This window comes from Rhinolophus ferrumequinum, chromosome 16, assembly GCF_004115265.2.
Source record: "Rhinolophus ferrumequinum isolate MPI-CBG mRhiFer1 chromosome 16, mRhiFer1_v1.p, whole genome shotgun sequence".
NCBI lineage: Eukaryota > Metazoa > Chordata > Mammalia > Chiroptera > Rhinolophidae > Rhinolophus > Rhinolophus ferrumequinum.
Genome location: NC_046299.1, coordinates 4,439,544 through 4,460,860, shown reverse-complemented (window position 1 = coordinate 4,460,860; position 21,317 = coordinate 4,439,544). Strand labels below are relative to the sequence as shown.

Sequence of the window (21,317 nt, the reverse complement as noted above, 5' to 3'; positions counted from 1 at the left end):
TCTGTTGCAGTGGGACTGAGGACAGGTGCCTTTATATTCTGATGAGCTCATGGGATCCTGCAGAGCTGAGTGACCAGGGAGCACGTAGGCCCGACCTCCGGGCTCTCGGAGCTCACAGTGTGCCAGCTGACAGTGACAACTCCCTTGTGATTTGGGAGAAAGTCAGCATCCTTGAAAACCATGGAGAGAACCAAGCCACTGCTTTGTCTCCTGCCTTTGATTTTGTTAAACGTGTCATCTTGATTCGCTCTCCTTACCCGCTTTGGATTCCTGCCTGAGAGTGTTTTATATTCATACCAAACGTGAGTCTCCATCAGCTTTTCTAGGAGGGAGATCAGGGCACACACTCAGCTCGCAGGCATTAGTGAGTTCACTGTTCTCTCCAGGGCGTCCTCTGCGTCTTGCTTGGAGGGTGTGAGAGTCTTTATTCTCCCCTTGGAGGAAAGAGCCAAGCCGCGGCCAGAGCCTTTGTTCTCCTGTACGTGACGTTGTGAGGCTGCCCCGGCTGCAGCTGGCTCCTGGCCTGCTCTGCTGCCCACCTGGAGAGCAGCGGTGCTGCGTAGCAGTTGGCAGCTTCCGTGGGTCCAGCTGTGAGCGTAACCTCCAAGCCCTCCTCCACTGCCATCCTTCTTGGGAGAAGGAGAAGTGATGGCCTCTCAATCCACTCCCAGAAAATGCTACCTTCTGGTTTATCTTCAATGCGTATCAACTCAGAAGCGCCGCTGGTCCTGGGCAGACGTGGCGCACAGCTGCTGTTATGTGCACACCTGTTGCTAGGCTCCTCCAGTGCAGGATCTGTCTCCCAGCTAATCAGATGCAGGGAATTCCCCTGGGCCAGTCTTTCTCTTTCCCATACACCCACGTTTTCTCTTAAGACATTGAATCGGGAATTAAACATTGCTCATTCATTAAAGGTGGCTTTGTGATATCTTCTTTTAAAAATGTACAAGATACAATGTGACTCATGCATCCGTTGTTTTTCTAGGTTTGTGGGTAACCCTGAAATTACTCCCTGGCGATATCCATCAGATTAGAAAGGAGTTTCCTCATTTAGTGGACAGGACCACGGCGGTGGCTCGGAAAACGGGGTTTCCGGAGATAATCATGCCTGGTAAGAACTGGTTCCTTCAGTGTTTCTCAGTGTGGGGTGGATGTAGCCGGTGTTTGGGGACTTTCCATAGCTGGTCACAGCAAGTGCCATGTGGACAGTGACCTGTAGGAGTGCTGACAGGCAGACGGCTGTGTGTGTGGCAGGTGGTTTTAGATCATTTCTTCAGGCAGGAGCTGTGGCCTCAGTGAGAACAGACCTCCCAGGTTCAGGCCGAGCAGAAGTGTCTTCTCTCAGTTATAACAGCCTGGGAGGGCTTGTGGGGAGAGAGTCCTGACAATACAGTAATAGGAACACGAGGGTGACGTGAGCGTCTGCCAGAAGCCCAGCCCCGAGGACGTGCGATGGGTTCCTGTCACCAGCTGGGTGACCATCCTCGTTATCTAAGGAAACTCTTTGTTCTTGCCCATACCTGCCCAGAGGAGTGCACGCATTGGTTGGGTCATGCTTAGTCACAAAATGAAGGCTGACCAAGAGGGGACCGTTGGGAGAGTTGTTGGGAATTCCCTTTAGGCTCTGGTGAATGGATTGGTTATGACGGTTAGTTCACTGCAGGACTAAGGTGACTTCTTTACGATGATGACGTAGGTTCCTGGTGCTGTCCCTCGGCCCCTCGTGTGGTCCTGTAAGAGAATGTGAACCATCCAGAATGTGTTCAGAGCGAGGGGAGCACAGGGTAGGTGAGCATACCCTGTTGTCTCCTAGGCTGCGAAAAATGGCCCCCTGCGTAGGCGGTGGGTTGTCTCTTCCCCAGAGCGAACCACAGCCTCGCAGCCCACCCTTTGGCCCCAGAAGTGAGCATGCAGGGCCTGGAGTGTGGTGCATTGCTCAGAGTCTCACATCTGCTCCTGTTTGGCGCCGTGGCCTGGACACGTTACCTGACGTTTCTTAGCTGTGGTTGCCTCCTCTGAAGAAAGAGAATAATAATAATTCCCACCTATAGGGCTGGTTGGAGTTAGGACGCGTTAGGGTTATAAGTAACAGAAAGCACAAGGCCACACGGCCGAACCCTGAGGAGTCTCAGGGGTCAGCTCATTGGACTGAGGAAGAGAGCAGAGCAAGCCGCCATGTCAGCCTGGGTCCTGCCTCAGTTTTCCCCCAGCTCGCTCTGCTGAGCTGTGTGCTTCGCATATTGACTTCCTCTTCGGGGGACAGACCCTGTTGCCCCCCATGTTCTCCCCAAATCCCAGTTCCTGAAAGACATGGCATGCTTCTGACCCAGTGTTTGCAGCCGAGGAGGCTGAGTGTCATCCTGACCGGGCTGCTTGGGCCGCCTCAGACCCGGGACAGCATTGGGCGGGGGGTGGAGTGTGCTTTGGCCACCTGGACATCTGGATGGCGTCAGCTCCTCCCAGCTGCAAGAGTGGTTTGAGGGAGGCGTGGACACCCTGCACATCTGGATGAACATCTGATCAGAAGGAAGGAGCAGAATGTGGGTGTTTCCACTGGGTGTCTGCTCAGTGTGCATTTGTTGTTGCATTGCTCAGGCCCAGTCATGGATTTTCAGCTTCTGCAACCAATAACGCCAAGTCCATGTTAAGATTAATCTCTTCCGTGTATGTGATACTTTTTCTGTTTCCAAATAACATTCATTTTAATAATCAGATTTGATCCTCACGAGATCTTGGAAGCATGTTAATGTTTACCCTTTATGTCTATGGTTTGCAGCCGACGCTCACCCTGATAGTCGAGCTTGATGTACCTGAGGACCCCGGAAGGGTATAAATTGTTGTTGGATGAATTCCCATCAAGATTAAGCCACTGCTGAAATTCACACGGCTGATGAGCAGTGGAAATGGGGCCCAGCCACCCCACCTTCGACAGATCCCCGCGGCCCCCTTTTATTGGGCTCTGCTGTGCACTTGCAGGGAGAGGGGAGAGGTGGCCTCTCAGCGTGCTGTCACCGTTACTGCTTTATTTTAGGGCAATTGGGGACACGCTCTTCCTACTCCCTGTGCTCTCAGGATTGTTGTGGGTCATGGTACACTCTGTCTGGTAAATCAATATGAAAGACATCTAAAATGGGTTAAACTGTGCAGGAAGGAAGTGTGACGTTCATTGTGCTATGAAGCTGGAACCTCTGCTGCTTGTATGGGTCAAGTCTGTCCGTGGCAGATGCATTTGGATTTCTTAGTGGCTGTGTTGTTTGCATTTGAAGTCGAGATGCAAATCTATACATTGTGTCTCTCTCGAGAACATGAGGATGTCCTCATGTTCAAAGGGAGACCTGGGAAACTTCTAGTTCACACTGGTCGTGTTTAACTTATAACTGATAGACTTAAAAGGAAGTTGCAACCTCTAAAGTCATCTCATGAGATTCATGGGGAGCCATCCAGCTGATCGTCGTTCCGCTGGATGCCATGTGCCAAGTTGGGAGTGGGGCTTCTTCCTTGGGATTCTAGCCTGCATGAGTCACCGCCATCTCTGCAGCCCAGTAATCACTGCCAGGCTGTGGGTGCCACGCCTTACCCTTGGAGGAGAGAAGGCCTGAGGGTGTTCACTCACAATCCCCGCCTGTCGCCTGGGAGAACTTGTGTGTCACCCTGTCTTGTCCCGCTCACCTCTCTCCGCTCAGTGGGAGAGCTTGTGGTCGCCCTTGCCACAGCCTGCTTTTCTCCTTTCTCCTGACCACTGGAAGTCTTGGAGTCCTGTGGGATCCTGGGGCGGGTGGGGGGTGAGCCAGGAAGGTGGCTGGAGGCTTCGATGAGGCAAAGGGAAGGAGGACTGCCCTGAATCCACCCAAGTCTCCTCCCAGTTCTGTCCTTCCATTGGTGAGAGCCCTGGAGCCAGGAGGCATTTGCCGAGGGCCTCTTGTGAGCACCTGTCTGCGCGGTTTACCCAGGAAACATGGGGTGTTACTTCTGGGAAGGCCCACAGTGTGTATCTGTAGGCCAGTGGGAGAGGGAGACCCTAGGGCTTACCCACCTCTCCGCCCTAGCACGATAGTTCTCTGGCTCATGTGGTCTCTGTGAAGCTGTCGGCACCTTTTGGGTTGTGGCTTTTGTGCTTTGATGGAATTTTCAGGCTGAGAGATCATCCAGACTTCCCCGACCGATGAAACTGTTTGGCAGTGGATGGTTGAGTGGGTAGGCGGTTAAGTGACTGGTCCAAGGTCCCACAGCTCGTTCCTGGCGGTCCTGGACGCAGCCTTGCCTCGTGGTGCTGGCTCCCCGCTCCGTCACTGCTAACATCTCTCACGGGCGGGATAGCGTGCAGCCCTGCTTCCTTTCCCAGCAGCTACTAGCGTGCAGCGAGCGGTCCACGGGGATTATTATTATCATAATGACTTTTAAATGAAAGTTTAATAGTTGGATACATTAAAAGCCAAAATAGAGCAGTAAAAAACAGGAAAAACAAGAAAACAAGGGGATTTCTTTTCTTAAGGATTCCTTGTTCTGTGCCCAGCGTGGCCCTGTGCTGCTCTGGACAAAACCTGTCCTCGTGTCCCCGGGAATCAGCAGGTGGGTCAGCCGTGGGAGTTGGCCATACGGACAGTGGGGAAGCTTCTCTAAGTCATGTTGCTAACGAAGCTTGCTGAGTTTTTCCAACCGGACCGTTGCCAGGGGCTTCGGATGTTTCTCAGTGGGAAGCGTCTCAGCTCGTTAGTTGTGGGTCTTTTTCATTTTTCCCCCTATTTAAGGCCCATCCCAATTTCTAATGCACGGGTCTGTACTGCATGCTCCACTGTAATAAAACATAAAATTCACAGCTCTATTTTGTTCTCCTTCTGCTCCGTGGTCCCGTTCTGGATCCTGCCAGCTGCCCACCTGGAGGGGAGGCGATCCAGGCAGAAACTCCCTCTCTGCACATATCCCTCGTCCCTGATCCCGGGCAACTCAGGACCTGGGCTTTTGGTTCACATCTGAATCAGCTTTTTGTTCCACTCCTTAGTAAAATGAAGAAGAGGCCAACATTGCCAGTTTTTCTCACTGTGCCAGCTGCTGTGGTTGTGTTTTTTGGCTACTGAGACCCAGATTACCACAGCCAGTGGTCTAAGAAGGGATGGTCATGTGGGTTGCAGTGAGCCATGGCCACTAGAGACGAGGTGGGTCCTGGCAAACTCATCGTCAGCATTTGAGCAGCTCTGGGCTTGGGCTGCCCAGAGGTCTCGAGGCTTCTCAGCCCAGCGGAAGAACCAAGCAGATAATTAGGGCCTTGAACATTTTCCTCTTCCTCTCAAGTCTTACGATGATGATGAAAATTGCTTTTGTCATGCCTTTAAACGCTGAGACAATTTTGTAGAAAATATTTCATAATCTAATACAGTATTTATAATAGTCTGCTAGGAGAGGTAGCGAGTTACACCATTTTGCAAAATTCACGGTTACACGATGAATAATGGATTGGTTTTAAAGGTATAATTTCTTTCCCCCAGGTGATGTTCGAAATGATATCTACGTAACTTTAGTTCAAGGAGATTTTGATAAAGGAAGCAAAACGACTGCAAAGAATGTGGAAGTTACAGTTTCTGTTTACGATGAAGACGGAAAACGACTGGAGGTATTTACTGTTGCAAAGTTTAATCTGTGGTGGTACACTGTTACTTTCCAAAGGTTCACCTTGGCTCAGCTACAGAATACAAAAGGACCTACTCGTGTTTCTAGGGCACAGCCTTTGCTCTGTCTTCCTTTTCTCCCGCTTGTCTAAGGGGCTGCCTGTCCCAGCAGGGCCTGAGGTCCTAGAAGTTCGGGTATCAGTATTAGCGCCATCTGAGATGTGAGGGGACTCAGGCCCAGAGAAATGAATCAGCTGGCTCAGGCTCAGAGAGCTAGTGAGAGTGGAGCGTGGCAGTGACCCTGGGCATCTGAGCTTGTGCTCGATTGGGCAGTGCTGGTTACCAAGACCTCCTCTGGAGTGGTCACTGCAGCATGCAGGACTCAGTGTCCTGGGCAGTTCTCAGAGGCTGTGGCCTCCTCCGATGTCCCAAGGCCAAGCCAAAGAAGGTGTCCCTGCCGGCTACCTCTCTGGAGCACGGCTGGAGGGCTGGGCTCCCTCTGCCCACGTGGCTGAGCTCAACACCCTGTGCTCGCCCTGAGGCTCAGCTGTGCCTACCTTTCTCTCAGGGTGGCCCATGTCCAGTGTCACACTGGACACTGCTGTCCTTGCCAGTTGGGCTGAACCAGTACTGTTCCCCCTAGCGACGCGTGGTCAGTGTTGATGGCTGCAGTAACGGAGGGAGTGTTGTCACCTCCTAAATTTTGCCCGTAGCCCTTTATTCTAGAGGTACTGAGTGAATCAGGCAACTTCCTGAAGATCCTAATGTTGAAGTTATTACGGGTGAGGGGAAGAAGAGTGGAGGACAGCGCACCCCCAATCTCGCAAAGCCCTCAAGACCTCATATGTCTGAACGCAAGGGTTTTACGCGGGCTGCTGGCGTCAGATGGATCTGTTCTTCCTTTGCTGGGAGCACTTTGCATTTGCAGGTTCTTTTGGCATTCCTGGAGTGCGCGCGCTCCTGCTAGCTCGTCTGATGGGGGCGGGAAGTGGGGGATGGTGCCGTGTCAAGCTCTGTGAGATCTGATGTGAACTCCTTGTGCTTTCTTTTAAAGCATGTGATTTTCCCCGGCGCTGGTGATGAAGCGATTTCAGAGTACAAGTCCGTAATTTACTACCAAGTGAAACAGCCGCGCTGGTTTGAGACTGTGAAGGTATCATTTACATGGTCATTTTGTCCCGTGGGGTTGGTTATGAAATGCTCACTAGTGTCCTGAGGCGGCCCCCACTTCCCACCCCGCCCAGGGGCCGCTCACCGACAGGCACCCTGAGCAATAGGACCTTGCCACAAAGTCACTCAAGGTTGCTAAGGAACCACACGGGCATTTCTTGGAATACATTTGCTCTCATCTCCTTTGGGACATGAAAATAGGACTTTCATGGAGACAAATGACAGAGTCCTTTAAAGGCAGCTATTGTCTTTCTCTTCCCGGGTCTGTTTTATGTGTGAAATGCTGTCTTTACACCAAATGGAAAAAAATAGAGATGACATTATGCGGAGGGTATTGCAGGGCCGACGGGTCCCGTTCCCCTGGCGCTGTCACTGCATTTCATGATGCACGTGCTGACATCCCACGGCGGCCCACCGTGGAGGACACCAGCCGGCACACACCAAGGGCCTGAGTATTTGAAACCCAGGCCAGCAGACGGCTGGGTGCAGCTGTTAGATATGCGCATCAGGCACAGTCTTTGCTTAAAGGCAGCATGCATTCGGTCTTTCTTCTTTCACCGTAAGTCATGACAGGAAGGCTTTCATCCTGCCGCCCAGGGCAGGTCCCCGAGCTGTGGAGGGAACACAGACACTCCCGGAAGGGCTCACAACAAACACGGCGACTTTTACAAATGGAATCTTAGCAGTGAGGATGGAACGTTTGAAGACACTTGAGCTGCCTCCCAGAGTTGGCTTTGCATCCTTTACAACGTTATCTTGTTTAAATTTTCAGAAGGCAGGTTGCCTTCAGGAAAACCACACAGGGGATTAGGTAGCCAGTGTTCCTGGCACTGCAGTGTAGAAACGTGTGCCGCTGTACAGGGTCTCTCCAGTGGAATAGAGCTGGTGAAGCGAGATGATGCTGGTCGAGGTGCATAAACTTCCCTTTTCACTTCTGCAAGGTGGCCATTCCCATCGAGGACGTCAACCGCAGTCACCTTCGGTTCACCTTCCGCCATCGATCCTCGCAGGACTGTGAGTAATCAAGTGCCTAATCCCACATTTGTCAAGGGAAAACCCAATGGGCTGCACTTCTATTCTAGATTGTTCTAGAAGTTTCTAGATCTTGGTTGCCATAACACAGTGAGGGCTTGACACTTCGGCTCGTGTCCCACGTTACCCTGTTCCCGGGAAATGTTATTGATTCTTTCATCGAGCCAAGATCTCACAGGAGATCTTAATGTTCTTCTTGCGTTTTTCCAATGAGGTACTGCTACTGGCTCTTCTTTTGATTTCCTCTCTTCCATTTTGCTTGTAACACTGTTCCATCCATCAGAAAAGTCACTAAGATACAAGTAGATTCCAAACATGGGCTCTTACTGCTTACTCTGCATTGGAATTGAAAACCATTAAGGCCTTTCAGAGGCCCTGGTGTCTAGAACTCGGGCAGAGCTTTTCTCATCAGAGACACTGATGCAGCTTTGATCATGAAGCCAAGACTTCGGGAAGAAAGAACTGGTTTTGAAGCATTCACCTTCCAAAAAATTGGTTATCAATGACTGCAGTCTGTCTCCTCACATGTGTTGAATTAATTGTCCACTAAGGACATAGCCCTGTGTCAGAAACTAAATAATATCACCGAAGGAAGATTTGCTCCCGCATCCTCAAGGTCTGTATCCATAGATTTGGGGAAACAAGTGACAGTGAGGTGGCTACAGTTGTGTATGCTGTGCCATCGAGGGAAGGGTGGTCTGTGTGGCTGTGATGGTCACCGATGACCCCGTGGGACTAGGGCCACATGGGGGGATCCTCAGCCCTGGCTATGTGTACCTCCTCAGAGGCTTCAGCTTGAGGGTAAGAGGGGTCTCGGTGAGGCGAGATGGAGTCTCCTGACCCGTGGCATGATGCTTGGCACAGAACAGAGGCTTGGTGGACACCACTGCTGCTGTGACAGTGGTCCATCCTCTTGACTGTTTCTGGGGGCCTGCCCTGAGTGTGGGGCCTGCACAGGGGGCCTCTCCTCTTACAGAACTGAGGTTGAGTCGAGGATCGTGGGCACTTGTGAGAACCAAGCAGAGCAGGGCAGCGTGAAGGGTGCAGTGCAGAGGTGTGAGTGTGTGCATGGAAGACATTTAGGGCAGGTCTGTCTGCAGCCGAGGCCTGAGGGAGTGGAATAGCAGGGGTGGCAGCTGGTCAGACCGCGGCCCAGTGGGCTGCAGGGGAGCAGGAGGCGAGCGGCGCTGGAGGGCAGGGGCAACGTTCTGGGATCCACAGAGGCCTTGATCTCAAAGTTTGAGCACGCCCCCCCTCATAACAAGCTCGTTCTCTCTAATTAATAAATCTCACTAGGGCAGAGGGGTATCTTCTGTTGCATTTTAATTTTCAAAATCCTTGTTTTTCTTGTCAGTTTTAAGTACTCATTATAGACAAGATGATATCACCCAAAGTACCATGACACATTTGCATAATTAATGAAGTCTCCGCGGCCACAGCTTGTGGGACTTTGGAGCTGTGTCGAGCTTGGAAAGTGTGATGCTGACGAAATCCCAAGCTGTTGGCTGCTGGGATGATGGTGGCCACCAGGGCCTCTCCCATGGCCCCCCCGTGGGCAGACCCTTTGGGTCAGAAATGGAGAGAACTGAGACCACATTGTACACCACCCTCCCGGCAGAATATGAGCTGCTTTCCCCCAAAGGGAGCAAGTGCTGGGGTTTCTCAGGCTGGGATCTGTCCTCGGGGTTGGGAAGTTTGGGTGGATGTAACTGTGTAACACTCTCCAGCTACACATTAGTAATTCCAGATGCATCAGCTCATGTTTTACACGAGCGAGAGCAGATGTGTGGCTTCTGGGCCCAGCCTGCCAGGGGCTGGTGGGTTCCCTTGTTTGTAGGGGGCCTGGCTGGGTGGGGCAGCCCGGCCTGCTCCTGGAGCACATGGCCTCCTCCCGTGGCGCCTGACGTTTTGTAAATTTGTCCACCTCATAATGGCTGCTAATGATCATTTAACATGGGGTCGGACTCCATCCCATTGGTGTAAAGATGTATGATAGTAATAAAAGAGGAGCATTTTTATTCTGTGCTACTTGATAGTGTGATGGGAGAAGCCCACGGCTGGCAGGTGTGGTCACGTGTCCTTCTGAATCGCGGCAGCTTTCATAGAGACATTCTTTATTTTTTGTGTCAGCCCAAACTTAGAAGGATCTGTTCTTTTTCACCTGAACATTAAGATATTTTACATTTTTTAGTACCTTTTTACAAAGGTTTCTTTTTGATTCCTAAGGTACATACTTTTTTTACTTTTAATCCCCCCTTTATTTTTGTTTAGTGGATTGTTTATTCATTCATCTAATTGACTAGCATTTGTTGAGTACCTACTGTGTGCCAGATACTGAAGGACACCAGGATGCAAAGATTAATGAGCTGTGTTATCTCATGCAGTGGCATCTTCTGGTAAATATTTTAGCCCCTGACTCAACGTGGGCAGACGTGCTCCTCCCGCCTTGGACCTCTGTCCTGTGGTCTCTAAAAAGACAACACAGGGTACATAACTTGAGAGCTATTTGCTGCTCTGAGACTCAGTGTTTCCATGCTATCCTCGGATTGCATCTCGAGGAATTCCTGGCGAGTCCGTCTCTTGAGTCCAGACTCCCTCTCCATCCCTGCCTGATGTGGCCCCTGCCGGCCTTGGGTCCCTCATCGCCGGCTCACTGGTCACGCTGGCTTTCTGGGTCCCCACCAGCCAGAGCCCTTTGCATTTGTCCACCTCTTTCCCGGGAAGGTTTGCATCTCGGCTCAGACAGACCTTTTCCGCCCCCCAGCCAGATTGCCCCCATTCCCACGTAAGCCTTCAACAGTTCTCCAAGTTTTGTTGACTTTGTTAGCGGAAAGAGTAAGCTCTTGGTGTCTCCCCAACCAGAACAAATATTTACTGAGAGCCTGATACACGGTGGGCACTACTTCATGCACTGGGGAGACAGCAGTGAAAGAACACACACTGTCTCCTGAATCCAAAGTCCAGTGGGTGAAATTAACCATAAACAACGAGTACACGCACGTGTGTGCGCACACACACTCACACACGCTCTCACACCTGGTAATCTGGTAGTGCTAAGGACTGTTGTCTTCGTTCTCTCCGGCAGTCACAACAAAATGCTATAGGCGAGGGAGCTTAAACAACAGGAATTTATTTTCTTACATTTCTGGAGGCTGGAAGTCTGAGATCAGGGCACCAACATGGTCGCGTTTGGGTGAGAGCCCTCTTCCAGGTTGCAGGCAGCTGTCATCTTGCTGGGAAGTCACATGGAAGAGGAGAAACCCAGGTCTCGCCCGCTCCTCTAAAGGCCCCAATTGTATAGCATCACAGCTCCACCCATATGACCTTGTTTAACCTTCAGCACCTCCCTACTACAGGCTTATCTCCAACAGAGTCACCTTGGGGCTAGAGCTTCAACATAAGAATTTGCGGGGACACGATTCAGCCCATAGTAACTGTGAAGGAAACTAAGTCAGGCAAGGACAAGGAGTTAACCAGGCTACGAACTTATTGTCTTAATCGGCTGGTCACTTCAGAGTGGGTGATACTTCCGCCGATACTTGAAGGAAATGAGGGCAGGAGCCTCACCTGCAGACACCTCAGGAGGAACTTCCTTGCCAGATAGGGAACAGAAGGTGACATCGAGGTTTTTCAGTCGCTGTGATTTATATTAGCGGATGGTGTGCAGTCGGACTCCATCCGCTTTGCTTGTTTCCCCGAGACACCGGTTTTTGCAGTGAACGTTCTGCCCCTTGGCTGTCATTGGCCGTGGCCTCGTGTTTCCAGACCACGGCCGTTCCCATTGGTCTGTGGATCCTCAGGCTAAACACGCTGTCTTCATCAGTATCACTGTACAGTTACTCTTGGCTTCTAGTATTGCAGGCTTTCCTGCGAAATCGTCCTGGTACTCGGCCCTTTACTCTCCAATCAGTTTTCAAATTCATGAGCAAGCGCTTCCGTGACACTTGAGTTGGAATTGCTTCAAATTTGCGATTCCCTTTATGATGAGTTAATGCGGTTTTATAATTGTTTCGTAAAGGCAGCTCCCCGCACCATCATAGGATGTTATTATGTTACGACGGCAGTTGAAGACGTTACTGATTTCTATTGCAGCTAAAGACAAATCTGAGAAAATATTTGCACTAGCGTTTGTGAAGCTGATGAGATACGATGGGACCACTTTGAGGGACGGAGAGCATGATCTTATCGTCTATAAGGTAGGCCTTTTCCTGGGTGCCATCTCGCTGGTGTCGACTGCTTCCTGCCTTTCTGGGCTTCGTGGCCTGAGCCGCTGGCCAGCAGCATGTAACCATGCAAATGCACATTTCCGATGACCAGCTTTTGAGCTGCTTCTAGTGAGAGAAGATGATACGTATATACAATAACCTATCAGGCGCTGTAGGATGAAATGCTCTGGTGACATGAACTAATTGACAGGAATTAGGGAAATCATTAGAATAAACTGTTTAGCAAATGATCAAGTGCAAATATTACGATGGTTAAAAGGATCAAGGATAACATGGGGGTCACTGACGGTGAATTGGGGTCCACGTATTGCATAATTGAACCCACAGGCCGAAGCGAAGAAGCTGGAAGATGCTGGCACGTACTTGAGTCTGCCCTCCACGAAAGCGGAGCTGGAGGAGAAGGGCCACTCGGCGACGGGCAAGAGCATGCAGAGTCTCGGGAGCTGCACCATCAGCAAAGATTCCTTCCAGGTGTCAACTCTCGTGTGCTCCACGAAACTAACCCAGAACGGTGAGTTTCGGGCGGACACACGTCACCCCGGAGTTTTCCCCCCGCAGGCCCGTCCTTCTCATGCTTTAGCTGAGGGGAGGAGGCTTCTACAGGTGCCTGAACAAAGTCATTCCTGGCTTTTCTCCGTAACGGCCTGTGTGGATGTCTGCGGATTAGGAAAGGGGGCGACAGTCATCGGACTTTAGAATTCACGCTCTGATTTTGATCCAAGGATTAACCTTAAAGAGAGAAAGAAAGCAGTGGGTTTTCTTTTTTAAAAGTGTTTCGGCCAAAGGCGGGTGGCATGGCATAAGGGGAAATCCACAAGATTTAAAGTTACACCAAAGACCTGGGCCTGAGCCCTTGCCCTGTGTTAACCCTGGGAATGACCTTGAACTAGGTCCTCTGAACCCCATTTTCCTCATCTGTGCACTTGGTGACAGTGCCTGCCCAAAAGGGCTTCGTGGGGGCTGTGTGGAGGGTGGGAGGTACCCACCTCTTTGTGTCTTCCCCTCTCCCGGCTACTCATGGAGGTGATCACTGGTGTTCTCTAGTTTGAAGACGTTTCTAGTCCCCTCTCTGGGTAAGGTGCCCCATGCTGAATGTCGCGCACGGAAGCATAGCCTGAATGCAGCTCCACGCTGCCTGTGTCCCTGTGCTGGCCTGGCTGCCACGTGTTGTCACCGCTGCTTCCCGCCTCCCCGGTGACATGGCTGTCTGGCCAGGGGCACTTCTTATTCAGAGCACGCTGTCTGGGCGAGGCAGAGGCTCCTGTGCACAAATCCTCCATTTAAAGATCGCGTCCCCCAAAAGTGACAGTATCACAGCTGTGCAGTGACTCTGTGCTCTCTCGAAACTCAGCTCCAAAATCCATTTTTCCCTCTTCACTACCTGATATGGGTTTTGATTATTAATGTCTGTTGCTATCATGAATTGTGTCCCTGGGGGTTGTCCATAAATCTTGCAGTTGTCTCGGATGTGCCCGAGGGACAGTCATTGTTTGGACTTTAACGGGATAAACATAGGACAAAAGTAACCCCATCATCTGAAAGCCACTGCATTGTGGTGGAAAGTGCGTTGGCTGTTAGGGTGGGCAGGTCCTTTCAAACTTTCCAGGCCCGTGGCTCTGTGCTGCTCTCCTGGGCAATAGGAGCTGTGCTTTCTCACCGCTTGTCTGCTGAGTAAACTGTGTGGGGGAGTGTGGGGGGTTGTCACTGAAGCATGTGGAGGCCATTTGGATTTTGGATACATAGTCGTACCACTAATATTACTTAGGAACATTAGTTCACCCTAAGCTATGAGTTGTCCTAGCTGGTGGTCATGTAGTCACCTCCAGAAGCAAATGAAAACCCTTAACTGGGACACGGGTCCCGTGCAGGCCTGGGGAGGGGTAGAGAGTGCCCTGGGAGCTTGTGGCCCCCAAGGCTGGGGCTTGTTGGGGCCGGGTTGTGGCAGGGATGCCACATAGATTAAACATTATTCCCTGGATTTGGTCGTCCTCTAAATGTTATATGTTCCTCTCTGATAGTCCTCTGGCCTGATGGCTGCACCCAGGGCTCATTAACTCAGGGCAAAGGCAGCCTGTCCGGTGAGTCTCCACCCCACGTGTGTGGCTGGCACTATAGCTTGTTCGTAGGTGCTGGACAATTGAGTGCTGCTGTGCGTTGCCATTGTCACTGTGTAGGAAGCCACCATGTTGTATGTGGGTCATATTCCAAAAGCATGTTTGGAAGTTGCTATTTTGAACTTGAGCATATTCCCCTCATCGAAACAATACTCTGAATAGCAGCTGGGTTGTGAGACCCGCCCACAGAATCCTTCCTTCTTAACCCACGAATCCCCAGAGGACAAGACTGTGAACTAGGAATTCACCAAGGTATTAAGTCACAGAAATCTCTCGGGGAAGCTGTCCACCCTTCCTTTCACCTCTGAGCTCCTTGCATCTCACTGGCCCCCGGGTAATTCCCTCCCTGGAACTGAGGGAGTCGTCAGCACCCTGGGCTCCAGCAGCCGTTGCTGGGCAACTGGGAAATTCCAGTGTGAGTGCTGCTCACTAAGAGGAAAGGGGTCATTTTTTGGCTCCATTTCACCCCAGCCAACGATTCCTCCTTTGGGGATGGTGGCGTGTCAGGTGTGGGAAAGATGGAGCTCCCCTAGCTGGTCCTAAGCATGGATGCCAGGTTCTCATTGGAGAGTCGTTTTTCTGAAACCGTGATTTGTTACTGCGAAGTTCCATTACTTAGGGAAAAGCAGTAGCTGAATTATTCATCGAGGTTTGTGTTACACATCTCTGTCCTCAGAATTATGCTGGATGCTGTGGGGGGTATAAAAAGAATATAAGATGTGATTCCTCTCCTCAATTAGCTTACTATATAATTAGAGAGGGAGAAGTCATGAAACAAAGAATTATTAAGGGTCTGACTGCAGTGGCTCCCCGCGAACGGAGAGGGAATGCCTGGTCTGACCTGGGTAGCTGGGGGCGGGGCAAGCTCCGTGTCCTGCAAACATGCTCCCTCTCCTCCAAGGTGTTCATTCACTACTAATTTGCCTAGCTGTATCTTTTCTCAGATGTACAGAGCAGAGATAACCTCAGCCTACCTCCTATCCAAAGTCCCACTGACTTTGTATGGATGGAACCCAGATTACTAGCTGTCTCCATTAAGAAAACACTAGTGGCTCTTGTGGAATGGAAATCTCTCTAAACCCCAGTACCAAAACCATGTCCGGGCAGGATATCACCTTAATCATCACTTCAGTGTCGATTAGAAATGAAAACATGTTCACTTTCATGTTGAATGGCTATAATTTTCAATTTCTGATCTTCTCTTTGGTGGACTGCTGCCTTAGTCTCAATGCTGGGTGTCACGCTAAATGTTTTCTTCACGTCATGCCACTTAATTCTTGCACCAACCCTGTGAATCAGACCACATTGTACCCGTTGTTCAGATGGTGAAACTGAGGTGAAGTTACTTGCCCAAAGTCATATAGTGGTGGTGTGGCCCAGCTGGTCGTTCAGCCGATGCTTTACACCTTTCACAGTATTTTAAGATGCTGTCCCTTTCTCATTTTCCCATTTTTAACTCTTCCCTTCGTCAGCTCTACTTGGGGGTAAAGTCACATAAATGACGATGTATGTTTCGGCGCTCCTCACATGTGTGCCTTTTGTGTGGCTTTATCCTTAAATTCTGGTTGGTGTCTTATGTTCCCTGAAATGCTGCTTATTGCTGAAATGGTGTTTGTCTTTTATTATTTACTGGTGTTTTTCTTAGGGAGACAACTTCTGTAGCTGAAGTTCGTTCCTGATGAGCACGCATAGTACATTAGGTGCTCTTGGCTAATTGTGGTTTTCACATAATAGGGTATTAAAATGACTCCCAGTGAACATTATGGGGGCACTCTTTTCTAGAGATGTCTGTATTCTGTCTTCAAGCCTTAACAGACATCTTGCTGCCTAAAACAATCATTTCTGGACATCGTCTTCCATTTAGTCTGTGAAAACCCAGTGCATCCAGCTTGTGGTTTTTCTATTAGAAAACAAATAAACAAAAACTCAACTGGAAGAGGCAGCCGTGGCAGGCCAGGCCCAGGGTGGGGCAGTGGCTCAGTGCAGCAGGGGCTCCGTGGGCCAGGGCTCCTGGCTCCTTCGCGACCTGGATTTGCGCTCATTATTTTATATGATTTTATCTTAAAAAGGGGGGGAAAAATCGAGCTTCCTGCTCACACTTGGGACGAGACGCCAGGAAAGCACTTGGTGGGTGACAGCGCCTTCCAGGCCGTCGCTGCTTGGTTGGACCCCGCCTTCCTGCGGGTCGGAAAGGCCCGTCCTTCTTTCTTAGGCTCCCAAATGCAGTTTTAAAGCTCTCACATGGAAATCTCTTCATGGTAAGTGCAGTTGGAAATAATGATCAGCCACCCTGCACGTCAGGTATGTTTGCTAGAAAGCAGTGAAATATCGAGCTGGTGGCGTTTTACAAGTAGGGCTGATTTTTCTGTTCCAAACAAACGACACACATAGCCCCACACGGTGCATCCGTAAAGGGGCCGCGTTCCTGCTGGAGGAGCTGACTTTCGTTTCTGTTTCCAGTGGATCTCCTGGGGCTCCTCAAGTGGCGTTCCAATACCAACCTGCTGCAGCAGAACCTGAGGCAGCTGATGAAGGTGGACGGAGGCGAAGTGGTGAAGGTAATGTGAGCCTGGCGCCCCAGGGCTTTGGCTGGTTCTGTCGTCCTCCGGCACGTCGTCAGGTGCTGCCTCCCAAGGTGGTGGCGGCTCGCCTTAGAATCCTTTGACAGCAGTGACCTAGGGCCTGCTGTGACCTCTGCGTGGACAGACTCCTCTGGGACGCTGGGGTGGCATCACGGTGAAGGCAGCGGGACCTGGAGTTCAGCCAGCCTTGGGTGCTGGTTCCTCTTCCCATGGGTCCTCGCTGCCAGACGTACAGAGGTTAACTCGCCTCTTTGAGCCTCGCTTTCCCTGCTGTAAAATGGAGGTAACAAGGGTGCCTCCATCACCTTGGCTCACCGGTCACCTGGAGCTTCTGTACTGAACCTGAACTCGTGTGGCGTGTGGGACGGAGCCGAGCACGCGTCTGGGCGTGGCCACTGTCTTTCTCCCCAAGGAGCTTGGCCTCGTTCATAGCAGGTCTGGAGAAATGTTAGGTGCCTGTTAGGTCTTTGTAAGAGGACAGTCAGACTGGGATCCCTGTCAGCGCTCACATCCTCCAATTCTCTATTGGCTAATTGTTGGCTGTTCTGATAGTTTCTTCAACATTGGGCAACCCTCGCCTTGCATCTGCTCACATGACTTTTCCTTGTGCACAAGGAAATGCATTTTTGTTTTCGTTATGTTCCATTTTGGCTGGCAGGCGATAAGCCGGTCCCCCACTTGCGTGGTCTCTACAGCCAGGCCCGTCCCTGCCCCAGTTCTTCACCCTCCAGGAGGTGCTTACACCCGGACACTGTCTTATGTCTGTAAAAATTAATTATGTAAAGTGGCCTTAGTTAAATAGCAATATGGTTAATGTCGGTGTGAATTAATTTGGCGCACCACTTTTCTAACTTCATTGTAGAACCGTTCAAACGTATCCTCGCTCATCTTCCCGTTTTCATTATCTTTTCAGGTCCTCGTCAGCTACCACTGGCTGGACAATGTTAATTGCATTTGAAACTTCCCTGGGTTCTGTAAATTCCCCGATTCTGATGGAAGCTGGGAGAATAAGTTAATGTAACTTTAGAAGACACACAGTTAATGAGATTTTGTCCCTTGTCATTTTTAAGTCCCTGTAGCACACCAGGAATTAGTTGTATTTCTGTTGACCTGTTGTCACACTTACCAGGGGAAATCAAGGACCATCTTGTTCTTCGTCCTCCTTGTCTAATCTATTATCAAATCCCGTTGCTCATCGCTGGACATTGTCACGTCTCTCCCTCTGCTTCCTGTGCAGCACAGGGAACCACCCGGGGCAGGGTGACCTGTGTGACCCTCACCTCGTTTGACCTCCGCTTGGCCAGTGTGCTCTGTAGGTCTGTAGAGGTGAATGACGTGTCCAAGACCACACAGCTGCTAACGGCAGCCAGGACTGGGGGGCCCCCAGCCTACTCGGGGCTCCTTTCACTCTATTTCAGGGCCTCATAGACTGGGTGTTTTTCCATTTGTCCAGGGCCTCCCTTCTGTATATTTATAACTAGGAGTAGAGAAGGGGCATTGCTAGATAGATTGAAAAAAGTACTTGCTCTTGTGGGAAGTGGTGCAGCCTCCTATTTCAGTGGAAATGAAAATGATGATTTGGGTCCTCCAGTGGGTGTTCTTAGAGAGGGTGGATGTCAAACAAGGCTTTTCCTGCCCCGTGTGAGCACCTCCTGCAGGAGACTTGTGTCCCCGCACCTTCTGCAGCAGGATGACCAAGGCCACAGCACTCTGCTATCATGTCCTGGGCTACCGCTCGTGCCACCTGTCTGGGTGGGACGGGTAGGCCTGCTGCAGAAACCCTGGGTGAACTTGGATTAGCCAGGGCTTGGCACCTGGAGAGTCTGTTGACAGTGACATTGGGCTATTGGCAGATGGCATAAAGTTTGGACCTTTGCAAACATTTTGAAATCTGAAAATGGTGGGAAATGATACCAAAGTACTTGCTGTGGGGCTCTGTCCCTGGACTGGTTGGACCAGGAAAAGGGTAGGAGAGTTCCTGTGGCGGGGGGTAGTGGAGCCTCCCCTGCTTGACGCAGGTACCCGGCTTCTGCTTCTAATGACTGGGAGAAATCCCTAGTGTTAATAGCTGCCTAGGTGCCCCTTGAGAAAAGTGGGTATTTGGAGTGGCAGCGACACTAGCTGCTCCAGAGGGGGAAGCTGGGCGGCCTCACCCTGTCTGCTGGCCCTTGTGTCTCTGCAGTTCCTCCAGGACACCTTGGATGCCCTGTTCAACATCATGATGGAGAACTCCGAGAGCGAGACTTTCGATACCTTGGTGTTCGATGCTCTGGTGAGAGACCTCCACGGTTTCCCTGCTCACGTATTATCACGCACTTTTGTGCTACAGCCTTTGGAGCTGGGGAGGGGGTCCGCCGCGGCAACCTTGAAAGCCTGGTCAGGTGGACATCCAGTCAGAGCCGACAAACTGAGAGCTAGAAAGCTTCTGCCCATAACACATAGTTAGGCAAGTGTGCTTTGTAGGGTAAAGAGAGGCAAGCTGGTCGACCCACGTCCCCTACAGTTTGTTGGCTCACACTGTACAGATGGCTCAGATGAAGATTCCAAAAGAGTTTGAGTTATTTGCTAATGAAAATATTAATTTAACAGGTATTTATCATTGGACTCATCGCTGACAGAAAATTTCAGCATTTTAATCCTGTTTTGGAAACGTACATTAAGAAACACTTTAGTGCAACACTAGCTTACACGTAAGTTCTCTCTGGTTGTTTCAAAACCAGTACTTTCTTTGTTCTTGTGTTTGTTAGTAAGAGTCTTTTTTCATATACTTTTGTCTGTGATTGTACTTTCTCTGCCTCAAAACTCTGAATTTCCTGGGATAATATTTTATTATTGTTTCCCTCTTAACAGCCCTAAAAATCTTGTCGAAAGAGACACGTGCTAAATTATCATACCATTTTGGAGTAAATTCGTGCTCTCCTCCACACCTTCCATTTGTCTTTGAAATTGTTAGTTTATGTTCAATGAAACGGATAGATGGGCGCCGGGGGAGTGGGGGGCCTGCCACTCTGTAGCTTCCCAAAGAGCATTTGATGAATGGACAAATGGATGTGTTCTTATTTTGAGATTATTACTTGTTTAGTGTGAATAAAATTCAGTTCGGTATCTTTCATTATATCTTTTTGCTCTTTAAAGAATGCCTTTCCTTTTGTTCTAGAAGCTTTGGTGATAAATAACTTGGGTTCCAGTGGTAAATGACGTGGGTTCTTAGTGCCCACCCAGCTACTCCCAGCCCATCCCATGTTCCCATGTGTCCCTCTGTGTCCCACTGGGTGTGTGACGCCAGGGCCGCAGAGGCTGCTCACCTCTGTTGAGGGGCACAGTTCTGCGGCCCAGCTCCCTGGGCTTATACGACAACTCTGTCACTTCCACCTGTAAGTCACTTAAAGTGTGGATTTCAGTCTGTCATCTGTAAACTGGGCATGATTGTAGGTTTGTTGAGGATTTTAGTGAGTTGTATGTCGACTGCTTGGCATAATCCCTGGCACTTGGAAAGCACGAGGCAATTGTTAGGGGCTCATTATTCTTAGAATCATCACAGTGAGTTATTCTCTGTCTCTCACAGTGGGGTTTATTGACATTTAAATACACACTTTCAATTGTGCAAGTTGCAATGAAAAGATTTAAATATTTTTTTAAATTAAAGTATAGTCGACAAGGCATCTTCCATTAGTTTCAGGTGTATGCCATAGTGATCTGATATAATTTCTTGAAGGATATCCACATGGAATCATTAGAACCGATTCTCTTCGGGGCCATTAAGTTGGATCGCAGCTCCCATCTGCGCCTTGTCTCTGCCTACGTGCAGCCACAAGCTCAAGGTCAGAGGTCTGGCGCCGGCAGCCCTGGGTACCTGTTCTGTGCCGGGCGGTGGAGCCCCGAGTGGGCAGGGAGCTGCGATGTCCTCAGGCACACAGAGCAAGCTTGGACGAGTCTTATCTTACTTGTGAGCAAATGTTTGTTTAAAGCAGTTTGTTATCTCAGTGGAGATGCCCAGTGTGTCTGGACTTCAGACAGTTCCTTACAGACTGTGGGGGGGAGGTCGGATCAAGTGGCACCATCTTGCGATGGCAACCAAAACACAACCCCAGCCGGCTGACGGAAGTGGCCTGCAGATGGCTGTTAATGCGGCAGGATCCCGGTATGTGTCACTTTCTCAGTTCTGCTGCTTTTTTGAAAGGTGGCCAAACAACTCTTCTCAGATTAGATTTTGTACGTTAATTTCAGAAAATCAGAACGATGAATCAGCTTGCCACACTGCATTCCAGATCCTTCTGTTGGCATTGCCTCTTACGTGCCTTTGGGGAAAGAATAACGTACTTATTCTCAGAGGTGGCAAAATGAAAATCAGAGAGTTTTTGCAAGTTACTCAATGGGAGAAGCAGAAAGTACCATTTTACCTTTCAGCTGCGATGGGATTGAGCTGAGAATCAGTGTCCTCTCATTCCGTCTCTGTAATCTGCTGAAAAGGAAATTGTCATTCTGGAAAAAAGTATTCTTACCATGTTTTGATAAATTAACAACGCGCAAGTGTTTCCTCAGAAATTTGCATCTGAGTATTTACATTTGGAAAAACCAAAAGAGATAACA

General features: G+C 50.1%; 1 protein-coding gene across 2 annotated transcripts in view; it reads left to right on the top strand.

The window, feature by feature from the left end:
- Window positions 1-21,317, top strand: part of DOCK1 (dedicator of cytokinesis 1) — a 455,780-nt gene that overhangs the window by 82,619 nt on the left and 351,844 nt on the right. For both annotated transcript variants that reach the window (XM_033130588.1, XM_033130587.1), the window contains exons 13-21: window positions 986-1,111; window positions 5,484-5,608; window positions 6,658-6,756; window positions 7,715-7,787; window positions 11,898-12,001; window positions 12,359-12,542; window positions 16,606-16,703; window positions 18,910-18,999; window positions 19,317-19,417. In XM_033130588.1, coding sequence (XP_032986479.1) covers window positions 986-1,111; window positions 5,484-5,608; window positions 6,658-6,756; window positions 7,715-7,787; window positions 11,898-12,001; window positions 12,359-12,542; window positions 16,606-16,703; window positions 18,910-18,999; window positions 19,317-19,417 — 1,000 coding nt within the window. The remainder of the gene's footprint in view (window positions 1-985; window positions 1,112-5,483; window positions 5,609-6,657; window positions 6,757-7,714; window positions 7,788-11,897; window positions 12,002-12,358; window positions 12,543-16,605; window positions 16,704-18,909; window positions 19,000-19,316; window positions 19,418-21,317) is intronic.